This window comes from Lasioglossum baleicum, chromosome 12 (assembly GCF_051020765.1).
Source record: "Lasioglossum baleicum chromosome 12, iyLasBale1, whole genome shotgun sequence".
In the NCBI taxonomy this organism is placed as follows: domain Eukaryota; kingdom Metazoa; phylum Arthropoda; class Insecta; order Hymenoptera; family Halictidae; genus Lasioglossum; species Lasioglossum baleicum.
The window spans coordinates 9,091,170-9,115,322 of record NC_134940.1 but is presented as its reverse complement, the minus strand read 5'-3'; the positions used below and the strand labels follow the sequence as shown (position 1 = coordinate 9,115,322).

The following is a 24,153-nucleotide window of genomic DNA, read 5'->3' as shown; positions in this document are numbered from 1 at the left end:
TAATGTTCCGAGATTCTTGACTGTTACCGTATAAAGGCGAGCGTAGCATGCCTCCGAGCAATAGAGGAAACCTTCTACAGAATCATGCTAGAGGTTTTGCATTAGAATTTACGATGGCGAAAAAGAAAATGTGGATGCCTCAGGAAATTCATTAACCTTGCTACTACGAGCTCTGTTGTTGTATTGTTTTAATTAGCCTCGTTTTGTGCGGTTAACGATCAAAATTGTACAGAGCACAGTCAACAAATAAAAACTCTCGTTTATTATAGGTTCACTGATGTATCGGATTCGACATTTTAATGTTTAATTGGGTGCTCAATAAATATTCAATTGGACCAAATTCGGGATTTTAAAAATATTAATCGACTGTGTGTACTGTGACCAATTTCATTTTTATTCGAATGCATCGCAACGACAACGAATTTCTAAATCCGGTCAAAAATTAATTACTGGAAAAGTCTCGACACAACAAACCAAAATGTCAACCGAAATAAAAGTAGACTGATCCTCCAAGAAAATCCTCCAAAAATCGAGAAAAGTTAAATCTGAACTTTCGCAGACGATCGCAATTATTTAGCAACTGCTATCGACTCCACCATCAAGCCGACTTCGGCTCGCAACTCTCTCAAGTTTTCCTTGTCGGATAACAATTTCTGGGGTAGCAAAGGTCCCTGAAGATCCGATCGACAACTGCACAAAGGCTCGAAGTAGGGGGCTGGGCGGATCGCACGATGTACCGCTTGATGCACCGTTCGATGCATAGCGCGAATACAACCGATAACAGATAACGGAGTCGTTTTTCTCTCTCGTTTCTTTTCGCTCGCGGTGTTCGCCGGGGTCAAAGGGCGTAGTCGTCGGCTCGCCGCAAACGAACGGAGGCGTAGACCCGTCATGACACGCGTTTCTCGTCGATAATAAAGCCGATGAAATCGCGGCGATCCGGCTCAGTTTATCCGCGAGTCTTCTAGGACCCTGTCACTGCTGAAACCGTTCGAAACAGTTCGTGAACAGTTTCAGTCACGGGCTTCCGTTTCTTACGTCACCTGCCGCTGCACTTCCGCTGGATCGTCTTTCAAACCCGATCCCGATCTTCGCTTCACTCGTCTACTGGTGTTAGTCGATCATTGTCGTCGATCAAGCGAACAAATGCGTGTTGACTGATTGACGAGACACTCTTCAGTATCCTCTTTTTGAGGAATTTTGATTGTGATCGATACAAACTTCCAAGTTTGTCTTCTTCTCCAGGAGAAGGGTATTGTGAAGGATGAAGCAGTCGTGCTTTTAGGAAAACGTTTTCACATATTCTTATTTATCGAAGATTTTAAGAAGTGCTTGATGGCTTGCCAAAATGCAACAGGAAGTCTGCTAGTGACGTTTTGTGGGAGTTACTTCGCCGAGGGTGGATACTAAAAGGACACTTTTATGGAACCTTCTACTCTTCGTTTCTGAGGATTTATTGTGAATATTTCTCGCTAAAGTCAAAGCTTTAAAATTCCCTCTGTTGGATACTTAATTAATGACGTTCTTGGCTCCTGACTGAGAAAAGGTGATTCGACGCTCACTGTACAAACTTTTCTGTCGGCTATCAGCTTTTTTATTAAAAGCCTCCTTCACTGTGAATCGTTCCAAGAAATTGTCAAGAGTAAGAGACCATAGATCAAGTGTTTGGACAGAAGTTTATCACCGTGTCAACACGGTGACAAGAATATTCCAAGCTCTCGGCACAACTCCTGCAATCAGCTTCCTCATTAAAAAGATCCTTGCTTTCGAATCGTTCCAAGATAATCCTCAAGAACCTACATCAGCAGCTAGAACAAGACTTTATCACTAAATGAATGAACTAAAAAGAATTTCTTCCATCCAGCTTCTCCATTAAGCAAAGATCCCAGTTTCCAATTTCCTGGTCCAATATCGCCTCGATTCTTCCAAGAGCATTCTCATTAAAGCAAAAGGGAGTATCAGCCTAACGCGTCAAGGTCTGGAAACCTAGCTGTCTCGAGTGATTGATCGCAGAGGATTTCCGTCTTCGTCGGATTAGCCTGGTAGCTATCAATTCCCAGATCCCGCGAACTCGCGAGAGACGAAAGATCCAGCTGAAGGATTCCGTTGAAGGGTTCGGCGAAAGGATCAGTGAGCTTGAGGATTAGGGAGATTCGACGGAAAATTGTTTCCGATCGTTGGCGCGTAAGGGCAGAGCGACTCTTGCGAATCGAGGAAAGAAATATATAGATCGCTGGAAACGAGGGAACCGGAGGAAGGAGCGACTGTAGCGAGCGAGAGACAGAGACGGAAAGAGGGGGAGAGAGAGAGAGAGAGAGGAGAGGCTTTCGGGGAGAGACTCCGCGAGTCGTTCGAACGCGGGCCCACTGATGCTATAGTAGTATAGTTCGAGGAGCAGTGGGAGCTGTGCGATTTTAACGAAAGTGTCGTGCAGGAACGCGTTATGGTGGCGTGCGGCAGCTGACACAGCGCGGAAACACACGACGAATTCGTTTGTAAGGGCAGGAGGACCGTCAGGGAGCTTCCCGCCGATTATCCACCATGATACGAATATTCACCGACACCTTCAAGAACCTGATATGTGAGTGTCACGGTTGATTCTCAAGCCTCAGTTCACTTATTGTTAGACACTGCGACCACGCGACAATCTTAGTTCCCGTTTGTTGAAATCCCTGTCATTTTTGCCGATCAATCTGGCTGTCCCAAAAGCTCGGTTCACATTTTAATTGTAACGCACTGTGCGCGGTGTTTCATGTTGGCCGATCACACTGTTGAATAAATTACTGGTTTAGAAATGATGGTGCAGTGACAGAAGATGGTCACGCTGTTCGCGTATTAAATTGCTTTAAATATAATAGAACATTGACAGAAAAATGAACGTGCTCTGCTCGTGTATGCCACATTGCGAATTTTTGGGACAGTCTGATGTAATTGCTTTCTATTCGCTGATAGTAACGAGACGATCTCGCTACTGTTTCTCGCCCCAGCAATTTATTTCAAATACCGCCAATTGCAATGATTTTCGCATCAATCATTCAGATCAAGGACAACGTCCTTTTCTATCTGTTCAAATCGTTGTCACTGTTCCATTGAATTGGCCTATCCCAAAAGCTCATTTCGTTCTCAATTATAGCGCACAGTGCGAATTCGAAGTATGTTTTCAGGCCAATGACACGGTTCAATAAATGAATGCTTACGAAGTAACAGAACATTGACAGAAAAATGATCGTATTGTTTGTGTATGGTATGTATGTATAGCGAAGAGAACTTTTGGGATGATCTGAAGCTTTCGTTATCTTGCACGATTTATTCCAAACGCCGGCAATTGCAGCTTTCCTTGTCAACTATTCAGTTCCTATTGTAACGTCTTTCCACTGGCAAAGACGTAAATAAAATTGTTCCTTAATCGAAAACTTATTCCTGATTAATGGACAATGTGGCTGCATTGTGGCTGCGTCGTGCTTCTTTATTTATAAATACAGTCAAAAGTCGCGCGAAAGTCTGCTTGATATTATGACTATTTTTCTCAATCGATTCTTTTCTGATCTACGATTGTTTTCCCACCCGTTAATCAATAAGCGACTTCTTCATGTAACTTCTTGCATTTCTTATAGCTCTAAAGTCTTTAGCTAAAATTTCTGAATTTTTCGTGGAATTGTTGCGTACGTAATTTCGTTGTCTTCCGAAGTACGATTATCAAATTTGCTCAAATTTTTAGAGCATATTTCTGAAATAGTATACTTTCGGTATGTGTGGGAAAAAAATAATTGTTCGGACCTGTTACACCAGAATATCCGCTTAACGACGCGTTTGCGTTTCTGTTGTGATCCACAGCGGTCGAATTAATCAAATTATTTATACTTGGCACAACGCGTGCAATCAGCATTGTTGCTTACAATCACGTGGCGTCTAAACCTGAACGGGTCGAAAATGTTCGTTCGCGAGATGACGAGCCGGTTGCGTCACGATCCACGTGCTCTGTACTTGCAAAGATCTGATTGTTCGCGATCCCGAATTTCGCGCACCGCCTCGTTGAACAACGCAGAAAGGCCAGTCTTTGCCATCGATCGGACTCGTGTTCAGCTGACGTAGCACGTGCACAGGAATTCCATTCGAACGTCTCCATTAATTGCACCGTCGTTGATAGAAATATTGTTTACTCGGCCATTATACAATTTCCACGTGAAACCCAAAGAGCCCGGCTGCTCTGGACAATGGAGTTCACCATTTACTGTTGTACACTCCACGCCGCGCGGAATTTCATTTCCTCGGACGGAAGTTTGCTTTGATACATGAATCGGAAAATCGTGTCTCTGGATCGACTTCTCCACGGCGGCCAGTGACTCCGCAGCTTCGAAATGAGAAACTTTGTTGCTCGAGAATGGAAAATTATACGAAATTAGTTTCCGGAACGGTGGCCTATTTACTTCGCTGAGAATTGGCTCTGAGAAGCTATTAGAAAAATGATAGTTGGCAAAATTTTCGAATTAAAGAATCGAACTTTTTAGTCATTAAACATTTTCTAATAAATTCTACTCGGCGCAAGAAATAAATTTCTACCCTTTATTTATACAACAAACATATTCAACGAAAATAGAAATCCATAAAGCGTATAGTGACTTCAGAAATCGTCTCTGGAACGCATTTCAGAGCACACTAACACGATTGTCCGCGTCCCCAAGCGATAAAGCTGTCACTAATTTGACGCAGAGCAAATAGAAGGAAGTTTATCTTGAAGATATCCGAGAAATATCAGCTGTTCATCTTGAAGATAGTAACATCTAGATCTTGTCCCGTTTCCATTTTCCGCGTGCATACTTCGTTTATTCGTCTTGTATCGTTGATTTTCAGCGATCTCTCGAGCGCGTCATCGACCTTGCAATTTCCTCCGTCGAGGAGTCTTTCTCTCCGCACGTGGTATACGTGACTGATGCAACGCACACGAGTTCTGCGCGATCATGCTTCGGATTCTTTTATCCTGCTTCTGTTATCCTTTTCGCTTCAGAACTGTTTGTATCGGCGTCGGCCCCGATCTGCGATCTGCTAAAATTAGGTTCTACGCTTTGCTTGACTGACGCAATTTCGGCTCCTTTTTTGCCGGTCATAAATCTATTCTTATGAACGGAATCTCGATTCGCGTCTCGTGCCGATTTGCTATGTCGGACATTACGATGGTGCGTGCAGCCTTTCGCGATTCTTGAACGAACTGCGCCTTCTTTCTGTCGACGTTATTTGGTCAATTTAAAAATTTGGAAAATTAAAAAATGATAGTGGATTTATATTGCAATTTGTACACTTGCTTCAGTGATAATGTAAAATGTAAGCCATATTGCTTAGGACGCCGAGAGTCCTTAGCATTCCGCCATTTTGTGCACGAACATCTAATGCTTCGCTTAGGAAACGAGTTTTGTTATCGTGAATCCTGATGGCGTAATCTAGAGTATTCTGGAGAGTGTCGTTATCATACTCGATGATTTTTTGGGAAATCGATGTTTACTGCCGCGCCCAGTGGATGACGCGGAATGGACGAATGAAATAAGAAGGCCTATATCGTCGAACTTTTATCAGAGAAGCACCTCGTGTTGATAAGAGTCCACTGTCAAAAGAGAGCATTCCAATCGAACTTGAAAAACATGATTATTGAAACAGCAAACATACCAAATAAACCAACAAATTATCTAGAATGACATGATCCAAGCGTTCTTTTTGAAAATTATTTAGCTTCTTTCAGATACGATACAGTCATTGAGAAAACTATTAATAGTCTTGCAGATAACGTGCCAATTACGTTTATCGGCAGCCATAATTGGCAGATATAAAGTGCTACAACAAAATAGTAGTTGGAGAGTATTTGCACGTGTAAGTTATCCATGCTTAACAAAATGGTTCCCATTTATTCTCAAATATTTTTCACCAAAAGCTGTCGACAAAATCATTGTCTCCAAATCAAATTTTTACAAAATAATTGCTGCTCTTTCTTTCTCAGAATTTGTTTACCGTTTCATCTTCTTCAAATTTTTCTGCCAGATGCTCTCAACGAAATAATTGTTTGTAGAGCTTGTGAACATGTTGCTGGCAGGCATTCGAACGAATTGTGTGAACAGAATCATTTCCGCGAATAAAATCGTGGCTCCCACACAACAAATAGAGTCATTGAGTGGCCGCAAACAAGACATCAGTCATTACTATGGCAATCCATGGCAACTGTAATCATCAAGGCTATTGTTGATCGTGAGCCGAACACAATGCAAGTTACGAGATCGCGATTTTCGCTTCGTGCTCGGATTCTCAGCGATAAGAGCGACCGGAAGTCGCTTGGGAATCGCCGAAACAGACTCGCGGAGGACTCCACTGTTCAAACCAATTGATACTCGGCAATTACTTCTCGTTTTCTAGTGCTAGAAAGTGCGAAACTAGGTTGAGGAGCCTGTTCACAGTCTCAGCATTGCCAGCCACTGATGCTCTCACTTCGCGCGCGTCGAAAATCCATTGTTTTTTGAAATTCAAATGCCGAGCATCCTCGGGTTCTTCGCTCGAGGTACAACGAGGTTGTTGAAGAAGACGTGTTTTGAATATTCAACACGGAAAAGTATGACGAATTATGCATCGAACGTTTGCATAAAAGCTTCCGATAAAACTAGTTACAGTTTTTATATTACAATGCAATCCTTGCACACTGCAGGAGAACATTCAGATGAAAATGAATTTTTGTTATGATACTGAGTAAAATGAATTTTGTTAGGATCTGAAGAAGCTGTAGTTTTCGTTTTTATCGAACAATTTAAGCATTTGTCTATTGATCACAAATGTTTGCGATATTTCGATTGGTTTCAGTGAAACACGCACAGAAAAGTTCGATGAACGTGTCGTCGACCACTTTCATGCATATGCTAATGAACGATAATGTGCATCGAAAAAAACAGTCGCTATTTTAAGCAAAAAAGAAATGTGCGAGGAGAACCTTTCCTGTTTGCGTTTCTAATTTATACTGCAGAATAATTACGCATCATAATGTCTTTTCCTTCTTGGTATTTTTTCCGAAAATTGGTAAAATAAATACAGATTCTGTCGAGTCATCTAATTTCAAGATACGCAACGAGTTAGTTTTGAATTATAAATGAAGTACAGTTCATACCGCTCGAGGAGCAATAATTCTGTAGAGCAGTAGGTGTTTTGTGTGTTTCTTTGTCCGAATTCTAGTTGAACCGCTAGCCATTCTTCGAAACAGTTCTGCGTCGCACTCGAGAAGCCACTCGGCCCTGCAAGTGGCATCTCGACCGTGCGATCGCTCAAGGATTAAACTGAATTAGAGGGTTACCGACAATTGTGTCTGATTGAACGATGACCAAAAGGCCAAAGTGTCGCCAGTCGAGGCGCACACCTTCCACACTGCGTCGAGAGATCCTCGAATTCGTTAAGACATCTCGGATAGACTCGGTAATTAGCTTCTTTGACAATAAGAACCTAATTACTAGTCACGACAGCTTGGATACCTCTGCTTCTTCGAGGTAATGAAATCTTACAATGCGTTTATATCATCTTCATTAGTGTTCAATCGTGCTCAAAGTTAAGATTGCTATATGTATCACATATTAATAATAATTTTTGTTGTTTTCAAAAATTATACGAAACAAAATTCTCACGATTTCGCCTCGATAGAACGAGAGTTCGCTGGGTCAAGAACAATCGCCAACAAGAACGTTCGTCGTAATCCGGTCAGAGCAGTATTAAGATAAGATTCCATTCAACCGTGCGAGGTCTCTGTTTTCATTCTAGTTCCACCAAAATAATTTCCGATAACACAGCACTGCAAGCACATCTGAAATTACAACTCTCCTTCTTTGAAAACAACATCCTCTTTTACGAAACGTCTTGGCGAAGAAACGCAAACAACAGATCTGAAAATTGCCGGAAAGCATAAAATCGAATCGAAGAGAATTATCGACGGATAAACAGTGATATTTTCGAACGAGCAAAAGTCTATTGCATAAATCGTCCCGGAGACCCGTTTCGTCAGCCTCCGGAGGGTGAGCGCGATCGTTGAAGCGAAAACATTGTAGGAATCGTTCCATTGAACGATTTTTCGCGAGTTCGAGCAAGAAGAAGCTTTCCTTTTCCATTGGGGCCATCTCGGTGCAGGGGAATTGTAAAACGTGAACGGCGCGTGCAGCCATCGTGAATCGGAGAACGATAATTGTAGAATGGAGCAGCGATAACCGGTGACCCGTGATAGATCAGCATGCCTCATCAAAATCTTCCCACATTCAGCGATGATAACGCATCGTTCGATTCTCACGCAATCAAATTTCATTCTTTTTAGCCTCGCATGTATCGATATCGAATTGCCGGGTAGGATGTTATTCAGCTGATAACGACCGGTTTCGTAAGGATATGTTTATGCTCGCGACGAACTATCAGTTGAGACCAAAATAGGAGGAATTGAGAAAATAGCGCAGAAATACATTCCATTGTTTTCTAGTCGAAGCGTTAGATGATTATTAAATGATTAATAGTAGAAGCGTGACGTATGAGTTAAATTTTCGTAATTGAATTCTTTGGACTTAAAAGACATTTATACATAATATTTGAGTAATTTTAAGAGATACATTATCATTTTTCTGCACATTTTAATTATTCATTACGGTCCACTTTAGAAAGCCAAAGTATTACATTTAATATTGGAATATCTTCTGAATTTCTAGAAAAACCTCTATATTTTTTATGGCTGTGTGCGACGATAAAACATCAGAAAAATGTAGGATTGCAGTTTTGAACTGATGTGGGGAAAAATAAGCGACAAGAACAAAATATACACGTTTTTATGGCTGTTTGCGACAATAAAACATCAGAAAAATGTAGTATTGCACTTTTGAGATGATGAGAAAAATAGGCAGCAGAGGAACAAACTACATATACATTTTTTTATGGCACTGTGCGACAATAAAACATGAGAAAAATGTAGGATTGCAGTTTTGAGGTGATGTGGGCGAAAACAAGCGACAGGAACAAAATACACAATGGAATATCGGCAGGGTTTCACAAGTCAGTGTATCAATAGCGATCTGTCAAGATGTGAATCATTGATATTCCGCGGCACGATCCAAAATATGTTTAAAGTCCATTCCACCATGCACACATGATAAACTACTACATGTGTCACGAGCGCACATGTATACACGGATTTGCATAAATCGCGAAATTAGCAACACATAATACAGCGTTTCAATTAGCTGTGGACAAATAACGACGGAAATAGCACGATCGATAAAGGTGAAACGGAAAAATATAGAATTGGGTCAACTGCTATCCGATAGGACGGAAATGTTTGATTATCGACAAATTGCTCGGGATAAGGACGAATCGATATCTGCTAATTAAGAGTAATGGAATCGCAGCTACCGAACTCGAAAAAAATGTTTATTCATTTTCTCCGATATGAATTGAATATTGTATTTATCCCCCTCCTTTCTTATTTGTGTGCAGGTATTGATTACTTAAATCTGAATTTCCTGGAGTGATCAATACTTGCATCCCCGAATTTTCAAAAGTTCTCGTTCGGAACAATCTCAATTTACTTTACTTTTATGAAACTGAGTTTTTCAACAACTGCATAAGCTCATATTTCATTCGTGTGCTTTTTAAGAGAACACATGCAACTGCACTGGGAGAAAATAAATGGCAAATATCGCAGTAAATTGTTTGCAACGTGTTCTCGTTCAAAAACATGCGAGCTGAAAAGGCTGTGACATGTTCGCGGAAGACTGCGCTTCGCGAAGATACCCTTCCTGTTTAATTGTTTCTTCTCTTCAATTATAACCATCGAGTCATCACTGTCGACTTTGTACTCTTGCTATATATAACTTCACGTACAATTCCATGAATTGTTCAATCATGAAACGCCGGAAAACGCATGTGATCATTTGGTTCATTGGTTCAATAAACTTCGAGTATGCTAACGCAGTTTTTCTTCCCTTTTCTTGCAGGCAAATTAGAATGTATTTCCTTTTTAAATAATTTTAACAGGTTCAGAATAATGCAACATTGTTCTTAAGATTTATAAGTGATAATTTATCTTGTGAGAAATGCCGCTGTATTGGAAATTCTAGAAGACTCGTCTATTCAGTTTCTCTGAATTTGTAAACAAATCATATAACTATTTAAATAAAAAAAGCTACTTGTCCAGCTTTATCAGAAAAACATTCTCAAAGATTTACCTACAAATCGTTAAATTATCCAATAGATGCATCTATGTAAATGATAATGCATTGACGTATTGGTTTTTCGCGACAGAATTCATTAACAACTTTTTGCTCGAAGATTGTTTTTCCGGTCTCATAGCTCATATTCACTTCTTCAAACAAATGTGTAATTATTGCACGGTGTGAAAGAGAATCGACAATTTTTGTGGGTCGATATTGTGCTTCCCTAAGTTCTCTGGGCTCCCGAAATTATTTAGCGAGTAAACATTGCTTGAACATTATCTACGCCGTGCATGTATCCGATGCTGCAATTATTTCAAGCGCGATGCGTCAGAGTGCCGTACAAATTACCATTCCGAAATGGCGATTTGACTTGTGCAAGTTAGTGATAGCCGGGTAATAAATTCATGGCTTATCGACGTGTCACGGGCTCGTAAACTGCTCCGTTTCCGTTCCTACCTCGAGTTCGATAAGAACGTGTGTTCTCGTGGAAACATCTGAGAGATCGTATTTACAGTCTGCGCCGAATTTGGTCTGGCGGCCCATGCAAGATCATTATAACGTCGTCCAGTGATCCGGGAAGTGTTCCTTCAAATAATACGGTATTCATTCGAACTAATTACTAACTAATAAACATCTCAACGATCTCGAAAATTTAGCCTGTGGATCAAATTGTTCATCGTGAAGCAAATATCCAACCAAGTGAGACCTAAACTCGGAAGGCAAACAATAAAACAGTGTCAGAGACATTAATAGAAAATATTTCGCACCACAATCGCTTAAATACTCTCCATTACATCAGAGGTTTCAGCACACACACTTCGACACACGAATAAACACATCGGCGACGCGGTTTTCGTATGGTTTCGTCGGCACTGTGTACACTGGCATCTTCCCAAGCCTGTGCTCGATAAAAAAAAAAACACTGTCAACGTTCAAGACCGCAGATTATTATTGTTACTGAGCACGTAACAGACTCACCTGGAATTTTTAAGCAAATTAAAAATTATCTCCATAGACAGTTATTTCCTCTTTTAATAAATTTACTGAAATACAGTAACATTTTTAGACTCCTTAAATGTTCTCACTGCTTTGTATTGCGCATTGTAAATCCGCAGACCAGCGATGAATTTAAACGTTGTTTTTTTACGGTGCCATGCATTTATTGTTAACGGCCCGCGTTACGTGAACGGACATGAAAATGTAACAGATCGCGAACAGTACGTAAACGAGAATTTGTAAATAATGAGCAGTTTGAAATCTTCGTTTTTGCGAATACATTATAGATCAAGTTTGATACAGTAGATAGCCGATTGTACATACGTAATAAATAATTAGAGCGTTCCCGTCGCCTGACGATCAATATTAATAGAGCAACCGGCTACCTGTTTGCATAAATCACTCGAATACATTATACGAGTCGTTAGCATCGGTGACTGCAGACTTTTCCGCATGATTCTCACGCGTGTTGCCAAATCGATGAAAGGAAATGGCCAGGTTCTTGTCTCGTCTAGAAATGCGGATAGGGATATTGCAATATTCGCGTGGTCGCGTAAATCTCGGGGACGTTAATCCTTCGGGACCGAGGATATGGCTATTTGAACCTCTAGATAGTATTCAAACCTGCGATAAATCCTCAATGTTCAACATGGATGTTTTCGAATACGATTTATCTCTCGCAAATATTTCGCAAATTGCAACACGTGGTTGTGGATTAAGCGACATTAAAATTCAACACAGTTGTCTCGTTTGTTATCTTCGTTTCATTGCATCTCTGGTGACGTAACTTCAGTTTAAAACTAGTTACGTCTTCCCATTTGATAGACTCCTTCTTTCAACTTCTCCTTTAGATTGAATATTTTTGGTGGTCCGGTAGATTCAATAAATATATTAAATAAGACGCGAGTGGGGTGTTAATTAAAGTGAATAGAGCATTCGCCGCAGCAAGCAGGAGCCAGGGCTAGCAATTTAAGGGCTCGGTGACTGTGGGAAAGGGGGGCGAAGGTACCAGTCAGGGCAATTCAAACATTGAATTGATTCAGACCTCGAGCAGCTCTGGCTCCCGTCTGCTCGAACAGTCTCCAGTTTCAAGCCATTCGAACTTCCCGCAGAGTTCGAAGCTAAAACGCGAGAACACCTATTACTAGTCGCGTGTTTGCTTCGGGGGAAGGTGGAACGCCGATCGACGGAATCGTGATCGTACATTATTGCTGTTCAAAGTGTGTGGATGCATTCTTCAATGCAATCACTTACAAAAAGTCACAAAAATATCAACCCTAGAACCTCGTAAAGAACAATTATTTCAAGAAAGGTTACGTTCAATAAATATTTTCAAGGTCAGAGCACGTACGCCACATTTTCTTTGTATTTTCCATTATTCTGCAACGCTTCGGCTTGAATCGAAAAAAAGTTTCACTGTCCTATTTGAACTCCATCAAAAGTTTTATCATTTCGTCACAAAAATGGCCAACTGTTCCCACGGTGCACGGTCGATCTGCATAAAACGTGAAAAAATGCAGCTCCGCCGTAATTGCGGTACGGCCGTGCAGAAATAAACCGCAACCCGTTAACCAACTATTATTGGAGAAAGCGAGAAAGAAATATGAAAAATGCGGGCTCTCTTTCCCAGCGGATGAATTTATGCCCGTTTTTATTTGGATGTCCTGGTGCAGTTCAAAAACGTGCTTTTTTACGCACTGTTGAAGGATCACGCTATGGCAGTGTGCCGAAACTTGCGAAAATTATTCACGCTCTGTTCATTGTCGGCTTTCACCTGTTTTTGGTACTTGTGCAGTTTGGAATGTTTTGCGTTCTTATCGCGGACCATTTTGCGTATTTATGCGCCCTCAACGTTTGTGAATTTTCGCAGTAAAATGCGCTTTGTTGTAAAAGTAAAATACCTTCTATTTATTTCAATTTTTGCTTAGTTCAGTAATTATATTCATTTTCTACAATTTTGTCGTTCGGCAGTATAAAGCTTGGAATTTATTTTAAATGGCAAAAATTGAAGATGAAATGAGATAAAAGGTGGTTCAGGTTTATCCTGGCCATCGCGCGGCTCAAATAAAATAGTGCGACGGGTGGACGCTCGAAAATGATTTTTGTTGGTTCGCAGCTTAACTATTTCTTGTTTTCATTTTCCAGCGACGTCAGCGGTTATCCTGAAGACAGAACACGAGCACCACCAGCTGTCGTCTCTGTCCGGAGACAATATCCTCGGCACGGGGGTTAGAATCGGGCGAGGCGAGGACGCAGCCGCAGCCGGCACCAGGGAGATTATGGATTCGTCGCAATCAGCCATGATGAAGCAATCGGACTACGTCGTAGGTCAGTGAACCTAAACTCGCTGAAAATTCTCCAACAACAAAGTCGCCGGTCGAATTCCTGTTTTTCGGTCAAAGTGGATCGCTTTCCGCGCCCGCTGTTCCTCGAAAATCGTGTTTTCCTCTGTGCGGTGTGATTGCATCAACATACTCGTGTTGCCGTCGGCAAGCTCGCGGTGTACCCGGTGTATCTGTCTTTGAATACTCTCCACCTAAAGTGTCACAAAACAACACCAGGAAAACATATATACATCGACTGTTCCATAAAATCTTGTTGCATTCACGAATTTCTTAAAATGGAGCACTCGAAAGTAGTAAGAGATCGTTATCGCAATTTAATTGGTTGACTACTGTCAATCACGTGTGGAATTATTTGTCTAGGGGTAAAATTTAATGTTTGAATGTTTAATTCCTGAGTTTGGCTCGCGTGAGGTTGATGTGACAGTCTTCGATATCTTTGCCACTGAGAATGAAAGCATAGTAATTGCATATATCCCCGAGGGGGTGAATCATGAAAAATGTTGGAGGCAAAGGTCAGGTTTCGCTGGGCACCTTGCTGCCTTATCGATAAGATAACACACGTGCACGAAGCAATTGCACTTGTGTGGATTTCCCGACCACTCTGAAACTCCCAACAGTAGAAAATTCGTTGCCAACATAATCGTTATGTAATTGCGGATGACGTTCGAAATTACGATTGCAGTTCTAACGATGCAATTCGACCTTATGTAAGATATAATTGCTCGTCCCGAGAACGTATCATTGCACTTATTATAATACATATTTTTTTAACGTGGCTTGAACATTGATTGATAGCTTCGCTCAAATGTCATCCACTTATTTCATCTACATGCTACTCCACTTTTTTCATTAATTATACAAATGTATTTTGTGTGATCTTTGGAGATAGCAATATATGAAGATTGTTATATAATTGTTCTTTAATGTGAAATTTTATTGGATCTCTGCAACAGATACCTTCGAAATTAAATATTGAACATCTGGTGAAACATGGTGATAAAGTGAATGCAATTTGTTGGCGTTTCCTGCATAATTATCATTAATTATATACATATATATCCCCGCTCGAATTGTTGCTTCATCCGAGCGGAGAAAGTCCAGGAATCTTCATGATTACAAGCTTACACTTGCATCCCCATATTACGGAACAATCATCGATGATATTACAGTCCATTGGCCTTGCTTTGTTGGAATTAACGCAACGAGCACCAAGATAGTGCATACTAAAGAGATTGCATAAACTTCCCGGTTTCTTATCGTTTCCTCATTTTTTGTTGTTGCATTGTTGGTCCCTGGGCCAATCAAACTGAAAAATCAACACGTTTACGTTTCTGCAATTGTAGGGAATTGACACTGTGTACACTGATCGAATTCTCCGCCAATGGATCAGCATTTATCAGTTTTATCGGAGATAGGAGTCACTTTCAATTTATATTTATTAACATCCATAAAAGACACAAATGGGTCAAGTTCAAGCTCGTCTGCATTCTTGCTACCCTTGAAACTAATTTCTCTTTTCTCCTAGCTTCTCCATTCAATTTTTATCTTAATATCTTAATTCAGAACGTTACGTCTGTAAAATTGAAGGAGACATTAAATGATTAAAGAGTGGTCCATGGGTGCATTCGAAGTTCAAGCTTCCGATGACGCTGCACCAATGACTCGGCACAACGAAAAACACGGTTTCTCTATTAATTGCAATTGATATACTCGATTGAGGGGAACTCGGCACGGAAATGATCATGTTAGCGGCAAACTTCGACCGATTAGTCACTGATCGTTCAAAGTACACTGTGCCACGCTCAAAGGCGTGCACCAAGATGGCCGGTGCACTAACTTAAGCGAGGCTGCATGAAAAACTGCGCGTCGTCCAAGATACTCACTAATCGTATCTGTCTGCTTTAACCTTACAGATGTCGTACTGCCGACCGTCCTAATTGCACTGCTGTTTGTTGGGAATGCCATCATCGTCTACATTATCTTCCAGTACAGAAAAAGGTGGGTGAACCTCATGGTCCAATTGTGCCAATTAAACTTCTCGCTTACTAACTTCTCACACACGACCCTCTTTTATGGATTTTGATGGATCTCCAAAAATTGATTCAGCAGTAAAAATTTGTGAAAAATTAATAAACTGTAATTTGAAGTAATTATGAAGCCCCGAGTTTCAATTAATAGTAAAAATGAATCCACAGAAATTCAAAGAATATTTGAAGAGCGAAGATTCTGTGTTTTTGTTAATTGTGAAAAATTGATTTTCAGGAAAGTTCCACCACTGGAGCAGGGCGAGGAGATGGCCCTGCAGAACTCGCCGGAAGTGCCGCAGGTGTGATCCGCTGAGAAATTGACAATTAAGTTCACGGTGCCAGCAGAAACGTCAGCGAGGAGGCCTACGTTGCATTTTTCTACGAGGATGATCTCCAAGAATTGATCTCGAGGCCTCGACCATTCTCCAGCAGCTTAAAAAGCCGTTTTTAAGTGACAAGAAAATGGCCGTCGAGGAGTCGAGGAATTTTCGAAATTCGTGTTTGTCGTCACACTCAAACGTTCTTCGTAGAAACAATAAACATTCTCGTGACGGAACGAGAAATTATTTGGGGATACTCACAAAGACTATAACAAAATGCGCTCTCGTAAACGCATAAATTCGCTGTCAATGTTAGAACTCAGGCGCCTATTTAGTGCTGCCACAATTCGACGTACACACACTCACTCACACAACACACATTTACAGTAATGTATTATAATATAAGGAAATAATATATTCTATATTTCGTCCAAATTGTGACTAAGTTAAGAATAAACAGATGTTTTCTTAATGTCTCTGTCTTTCATCCTTTGTATCATATGTTGTCCTCTGATTTTGGCCCATATTCATCGATTTTTAATCTCAGACCTAAAGTCAACTACATATGTACTTGTTTTATTAAATAATTAACTAATAGATGCTATATATAAGACCGTCAAAATTACTTTCTATCCTTCAACCGTTGCTTCACTTGCCTTCCCTTAAAGTAGATTATGGAGTAAGAGTTAGAATTGACTTGTTTTTATTAAATTATTATATATAAATTGCTTTGTACATTTTCAATAATTGTAAATATTAAGACTACCTAGCTCAGAAATATTTTCTGTCATTCAACCATTCAGCCTTACGCATTTTCTTCCAATGATACTCCATTATTATCATTTTTCACCTCATTCAAGTAAGAGATTATGGAAGTGGAGTAAAATCGACTCGTATTATTATATATAAATTTACTTGTACATTGTTTCAAGTAGATACTTGAAAATACTAAAACTACTTTAAAAGTACTTCTGCAACGGTTCCCCTAAAATCTCCTCCAATGTGCGTACTGCGTTTTGTGCACACTTTTCTGTAGCTTCATCCTCATCCTCTAATAACTCCGCTAAGAAAGGTATAGTCTCCGGTAACAGCGGCATAAAGTCTTCTCCTAGTTTCCTTACGATCTCCACCTGTGTTAAAACGAGTTTACGGTCCAGTTCGGTTAGTACGCTGTGCTTAATGTTTTACTATCCAATAAAATGTTAACGTCTCTAAAATTCTAGATTCTCATCCTCGTTTCACTAAAACTGCCTTCGAGCCTCTATAATTTTGAAATCCTCGCGTCCAAAATATTCGACATAGATTTTTACATCAAACGCAAATTAATAGAAAATTATTCAACAGGTAAAAGAAGAATTCCTTTGAATTCAGTTTTCGCGATTGAATAACAGCTGTAAAATCCAAGTATAAACAAATGTTCACTCACCACGGCGTTCAATGCAGCACTCCTGACATGAGGTTTCGCGTGTCGAGTTTTCAGCAACGTTTGGTAGACCAGCTGCTTGTGTAAAGAGTCGTCAGCAATGGCGTTAGCGAACGCTGCAATACAAGGCACCACTAATTCGCTAGCCCTCTTCTCATACTCTTCTCTGCCTCCCATAGTGTTCTCCAGTTGATCTACAATTGGCTGTGCCAAGGTTTCAACCCTCTCCTGATTCACGAAATTCTGGGCGTCGTAGCTGAAGACTCGATAAAGCGTCAACAAAATAGCTTCAACCAGCTCGATTTTGTTGGTGTCATCTGGTAGAGTCATTTCTTGAGGTTCCTCCATGATTACTGGATTGTTGCTGTTCAGCAATACTGCTGCGTGCTTGAGGAAATGACCAGCGAACAGTACGAATAATGATTTTAGAGACTCTGCTATGTTGGCCGAGAGTCTGCAAAGAACAAGTGTAAAATGTTAGAATAAAAAACGTTATTTATTTATTCAATATGTAGCGATAAAATTAAATCGGTATTTTACATTTTTTTGGAAAAATAAAATATCCAAGTTAGGTAAAACACCTTGACCATGCAACTGCCCTTGACAATCTCATAAACATTTGAAAAGCGATACATACTAAGTTACTGTAAGACGATACGAACCTGTAGAAAGTGATGCTTCGCTGCTTGTGTTGTGGATTCCTAGCAGCCCAGTCATACAACTTGTAATATAGAGGTCTGAACGTGGCCTCGCTCAGTTTCAAGACCAAGGCGACTAGTGCCTTACTCGCGCTTTCTTCAACTACCACCACATCTTCCAAGGTCAGTTCAGCGCAGTCTACTTCCATGTCATCCTCGGAACTATTCAAATCCTCTCGCAACTGCAGTACCTTCAGGAAGAAGGTACCTAAATCAGGTATAGCCGCACTCAGCTCATTCGGTTGAACATTGCTGAATGATTCTGCCAGGACAGTCATCAGTGCAGGAACACACTGATAGGACTTTTTACTGAGCAATGTATCGTACGTTCTGTTCACTGCTGGTAGAAGTACTCTAAGTGGTATGCAACTGGATAGTTTCTGCGTGGTTGCTCTCAACCTTGACACCACCACACCAATCTTCGGGTGTTCGGTGTCAGTGTATAAAGAATTCAATCGCGCTAATTCGAATAACAATTGGTCCAAGTAGAGGGACAGGAAGTTGCCAACAGAATCGACGATCTTTTGCAACGCGCTGACTATGCTGATCACTATTACATCAGGCACGTCTTGATGACAATGGTTCTCCAACAGTTGCAAAATGGCTGGAACGAACTTGTTCAAGCTATGAATAGCATGAATACGCATGGAGCTGCAAAGTTCAGCTACACAGAGGGCCGCGCTGCCTAGCACTGGACCCTCTCTCGTCTTCAGAAGTTCGGTGGTCATCTCGAGGATTGGTTTGAACACTGTAGGATTATCTGTAGCTAGCAATTTAGCTAACAGCTTCAGCGTAATAAGAACAGTCTGCTGGACAATCTCCTGCTCCTGAGTCTCGGACTTCATTTTAGTCTGAATGATCTCCAACAGCGGCTCGATCAAACTCATAAGATCAGCATAGTCCTCTTCCCCGAACTTGCGTTGCTGTAGACGAGCGTTCAGAAGCTCCAAAGCCTTTCTGTTCACTGTCAACAGTTCGTGTTCCATCAGACGCTTCACGCTAAACACGAAGGTACCATTTGGTAACAAATTGTTGACCAGATCCAGCACATCGTACAAATGATGGAGAAGCACCTTCCAGTACTTCGCCAATGGCTTGCCCTGATGCTTGTCGGCGTTCTTCGAGGTACTTTGGATTAACAAAATCAACTCCACCATCAACTGATCGTAGTAATCTTTCATATTGTCCGCCTCGATGGAGTCTAGCTCTGCAACTCGGTTAATAAAGTCAGGAGACGATAACAAGTTACTCAGAAACTGGACCAGAATGTACTTGTAATGTCTCAGGTGCTTGGGGCTGCTATTTGCCACGTCGAAGATGTGCTTGTACTTGAAGGACATGGCTGCCTTCCTGTCTTCCTGCCTCTCTATGTCTATCGGTAGTTCTTTCATGAACTGCGCGAGCTTCACGCAGACTTGAATGAGCCTGGCAGGTGGAAACTCCTGGGACACCTGTAGGGCGAACTCGAGCCTCTGGCCGGCTGTCTTCTGATTGGTGATACGCATTGTTCTGGCGACAACGTGGCTCTCGAAGGTGAGGAGGTAGTACAGATGGAAGTGATTGTCCAGAAGCTGCAACAGCTTCACGAATAAAGGCATCCTCCTGTGCTCAGGAATGTCGGGCAGAGAGACGATGAATGTCCTCAGGATCTCACAAGCGTGGGTCTCGTTTTCCGCTGCGTTGATGATGGGGAACACCGTCTCGATGGTCTTGGAGATTATCTGTATCGAGTAAGCGTCGTCCTGACGAACCACGGAACTGCCCATGAAAGTGAATATAGGCATGATAGTGTACAGAGCACATCGAACATCGACTATCTTCAACAACTCCACCAAAACCAGCAGAGCATGATGGTGGGTCTGTGGGTTTCTCGATGTCCTGATGCACTGGGTGATCAGATCCACTTGGAGATGAGCGTCCCTTATAGGCAAATTCTTCACAGCAAGTCTGTGGATTGTGGACAGCAACAGCTGATTGGTGTACTCTATAGGACTCTGTTCCTCAAAGCTGAGACACGTCTTCAACAAGTCGAATAAAATTGGATACAGCAGTTCCTCTTGCTCGATGTTGTCCGCACTCTGCACGAACTCCAACAGCGTGACTCCGTGCTTCCATTCCTTCCTGTTGATTATGGTCGGGTCGGGTATGTTGTGCACATAGCTCAACCGCTTTTTCCTCTTCGCCGTGGTATCATTTACCTGCACGTCTTTGAGGTTCCTCATCTTCTGCAGCTCGTTGACGATCAGCTGCGCGTTCACCTCTATCCTCCTGATAGCTCTATTAGCTGAAGAGATGACGTTGCTCATGTCACAGTCAGAGAGCACGTCCACTAACTTCGTTAGGATCCTGTTTTGAAGGTCGAGTGATATTTTTCCAATGCTTTCGAAGAATGTCTTCTGTATCTGCTTCAGGAGGATGACGCTCGGCGACTGCTGCATCCCGCGTTCTGCGACCACCTCGACCTTGTGCTCTATTATGCCAGCCTCGAACAGTTGCCACACCTGCTTCTGAGTGAGAGCCTTCGCTGTTGCGCTGTTGAACCTCTGTAGAATGTTCTTTAGCGCGTTTCCGGCGAATTTGTTTTTGGACTCGGTGGACACGGTTCGCAGAAGCTGAAGCCCTAGGGGTGCTAGTTGTTGGAGTATCGTTGGCCCGTCCACGTGGACCAAGACGTCTAGCAGTTGCGATATAATGTGGATCGGAGTCTCGGGATCCATGATCAGATTGAACAACGACTGCTGTGCCTGCTGCAGCCTCTTCCGCAAATCGGACTTCACTTGCGCGCACACATCTGGGTCTGGGGAAAGCAGAACGTAAAGAGACAGAGACAACTGATCGGGATCGATCGATATTTCCGAACTCCATGTGTCCAATTCCTGAAGCAACGCCAAGAATGGTTCCTCCGTGAAGCTGAAGGTCTGCATGAGCTTCTTCAGTATGTCTATCGCGGCTGCTCGGCAATCGTTGTTCTCCCTGGCAAGGGAGAGCATCAAGTTGGTCACGAAGACTTTGTCCTGGAACACCCACTGCCTCGACTTGCACTGGTCTAGTAGCACCGAAGATATTTTCAGGCAGTGATACGACGTTTGTACCTTGACTGGTTTGATGTACAATTGAGACAGAAATCGGAGTAGGTCTCTCACCGTGGGGAAGTGTCTCTGGAAGAATATCTGCAAGCATCTGTAGTAATGCTTGCACCAGCGTGGTTTGGTTATTCCCTCAAAGAATATTTCTAGGAGTCTCAGAATCAAGTTGCTCCGGTGTGGATTGTTTTCGAAGTCGAACTTGGAGTTCTGCTTCAGATCCAACCGCCTGTGGACCATTTCAAGAACATACGTGCCCACTTGGAGTGGCAGGACTCCCTGCGAGGTCAATTCAATAGCACTCTTTATATTGTTACCAGTTATGTTGTTGCAATTCTTGATCATCTTGACTTTGGGGAACTTCTTGATCATATCTGCGGCCATTTCAATCACTTCCGACGCGATCTCGTCCTTCAGAGAGCCGACGGGTACTCTACACACGGATCCTAACAAGATTAGCTTGAAGAACATGGAGCCTGCATCACCATGACTCATTTGTTGCTTCATGGCGCTCATTATGCTTTCCGGCTGGGGCAACAGCTCCCAGTTTAGTATATTGTGGAAGGCTGCCGACGATACTGCCTCTGCGTTAGGCGATTTGCCTAAATCCTTCTGGACGCACTGCATGTAAGCATTTTTCTCAGCGAAGTTCGACCTCAGTACTTCCATAGCAATCAACACATCAGTGTCGTTGTTTGGAAACATGTACGGCAAGGCTGTGATGAAGACGCTGGTGTCGTCTCCCCCTTCGCAGAGCGCCAGAAGGATTTTTAGCGCTGGCTTCGCTAATGGTTTCCTATAACTGCTGTGGCACGTTGAAAGCAATACTTTCAACTCGTCCACCAACATGTCCACGGGAATGAAACTCGTTAAACGTTCCGTGGGCACAGACAGTAAAGCCTGGACCACATTCACCTCACTGTCAGCAAACCTAGCTAACAATGTATTAGTCAGCATCTGCTGAACACTTTCTGGGAAGTTCAAATTTTGTTTAGCTAGAGACTCCAAAGCCATGATCCGTTGCTCTGGGCTAATGTGAATTAATCTGTCCAGAATCCCCATGGAATCCTGCGTGTCTTTGGCTCCAAAATGCCATGATGTAAGGAACTGCAGTGCTACCTTCGAGTCTTTGTCGTTGACGCTGCGTCTCATAAGACGCTTCAAGTAGTCGTCGAATCTTTCAGGATAGGTCCTCTCGAGGCATTGACAAAAACTCATCAAAAAGTTCTTCGCATTGCTGGACGTTTTTTCCGTGAGAAATTCTTTCTCCAAAACGTTCCACAGTATGCTATCCACGCCGTTATCGTCCAGTTTGACTCGCATCAGAATCTCGCTCACCATGCTCTGAACTTTCGACGTTGTTGATGGAGCCCCGTCTAGAGATTCCTCCATGATCACGCTACAACAAGTTTGCACCAGAGGCACGATGAACTTCTGCGTATTCGTGTTGGATGACTGAAGCTTTATCGCTAGCGGAATGAACCAGGAGAGCTCTGATAATCGAACAGCGAGGCTTTTCGATACTATGGTGAGTGGATGAACAGGTGTGTTGTACATGAAAAATAACAAAATCAACGCCTCTTCCTTCAGATGTACTTTCTTGAATATCTTCAAAAGCAACTTCTCGGTCGTCTCGTTTTTCAATTGCATTTTACTCATCAACATTGATAGGATCATGTAAGTGCTAGCTGCGAAATCGCCTACAGAAGTGTCTAAGCCCTTTAAAATGGTCGGTAACATATGACCCATCTGAACCTCGGACATCGTGGGCAACCGATTAATAATCCCCAAAATGGATGTAGTGTAAAACCCATACAAAGTGCTCAGACATGTTGCTTTCTCTGAATATATGTTCGTGGCATTGACAACGTGACTGCAAATCAGCTTTAAAAGAGCATTGTCAGTGCTAAGATGATTGATCAGTGTTACAGAAGCTAAAGGAACACCAGGCTTTTGAAGAGGTTCTAACCAATGCCACTTATCAGCATCATCTGACAAATCTAGCAGCTGCAATACTCTCACAAACATTCTAGTCTCGTGGTAAGGTAATATTAGTAAGAGAAATTGATCTCTATTAAATTGGTGTATACGAAATCTGTATATCAACCATTCGAGTACTTTATGAGCATTATTGAGTAGAAAATATGGAGATAAGAGAATGAGAAACCTTTCAATCTCTCCATCCAGCTTCTTATTAACTTTGATATCTTGCACAGCACGCTCCAGGTTCAACGAACTCTGTGCAAAGAGTGTCTTCTCAAACTGCAAAAACAAGTCTGATAGCTTTGCTAATTCCTGTAGTCCATTTTGACCTGTGCAAATATTATTAGCATTAGAGAGGTAATTGCAACATTGAATTATTTACAAATAAATTCAATTCATTACCTATATTCAAGACTGTTTCTCTGTCTAGGTGGGCAGCCTCTTTAGGGCTAAAGAGCAAGCTAAGACGTTTCCTGTCTGATAGCAGTATATCAGTCTGAGGTGTTCTAAGTTTATTTAATTGTTGCGCAAGAGATGTAGTCATTTTGAACCTGGAATAAAATGACGACAAAGTTGAAAAGGAGAATGACACAAATCTGATACAGTAAATGTATACGGTGAGCTACGAAAATATTAGAATACTCTGAAACGAGATGTTTGACCCCTAAAAGATGTGCATCAAAGACATTTCAAGCTTCACATGTGTAATCATTGTGCTCACATCCTATTAAAAGAATAAAATGATTTTGCAGTTCGTAGGAGTCAAACATTTTATTTCACAGAGATTCAACGTACATAACCTTACCTTTTCAACTAATCTAATACTGTGTATAAGATCTATGTATAATTAACAACTCTGCGAGCACTTGTCAACACTATATACAAAAATAATTAAAAAATAAAACGATTATATCTAAAATATTAACAATGCACTACACCAAAATTAACCATGTGCCAGCACTGCAGGCGGCCATTGATAAGCACGAACCTAGTCACTACGTGATGGGATTATGGGAACGGGAACGTCGGGAACAATTTCTAATAATATATAGATTAGATTTTTGTCCGCTCGGTGC

The 24,153-nt window shown here is 41.7% G+C and overlaps 2 protein-coding genes across 2 annotated transcripts in view; one reads left to right on the top strand and one right to left on the bottom strand.

Moving 5' to 3' along the window:
- Window positions 1-16,362, top strand: part of LOC143214095 (uncharacterized) — a 38,166-nt gene extending 21,804 nt beyond the window's left edge. The window contains exons 7-9 of the mRNA XM_076434719.1: window positions 13,344-13,526; window positions 15,457-15,541; window positions 15,806-16,362. Coding sequence (XP_076290834.1) covers window positions 13,344-13,526; window positions 15,457-15,541; window positions 15,806-15,875 — 338 coding nt within the window. The 3' untranslated portion in view covers window positions 15,876-16,362. The remainder of the gene's footprint in view (window positions 1-13,343; window positions 13,527-15,456; window positions 15,542-15,805) is intronic.
- L(2)k09022 (HEAT repeat containing 1 homolog l(2)k09022) lies at window positions 15,785-24,131 on the bottom strand. The gene is made up of 5 exons (XM_076434697.1): window positions 23,883-24,131; window positions 23,480-23,628; window positions 17,976-23,406; window positions 17,317-17,767; window positions 15,785-17,020 (listed from the first exon to the last, which is right to left on the bottom strand). The coding sequence occupies exons 2-5, from the start codon at window positions 23,619-23,621 to the stop codon at window positions 16,850-16,852; spliced, it is 6,195 nt and encodes a 2,064-aa protein (XP_076290812.1). The 5' UTR covers window positions 23,622-23,628; window positions 23,883-24,131; the 3' UTR covers window positions 15,785-16,849.
- Between the last annotated feature and the right edge of the window lie 22 nt (window positions 24,132-24,153).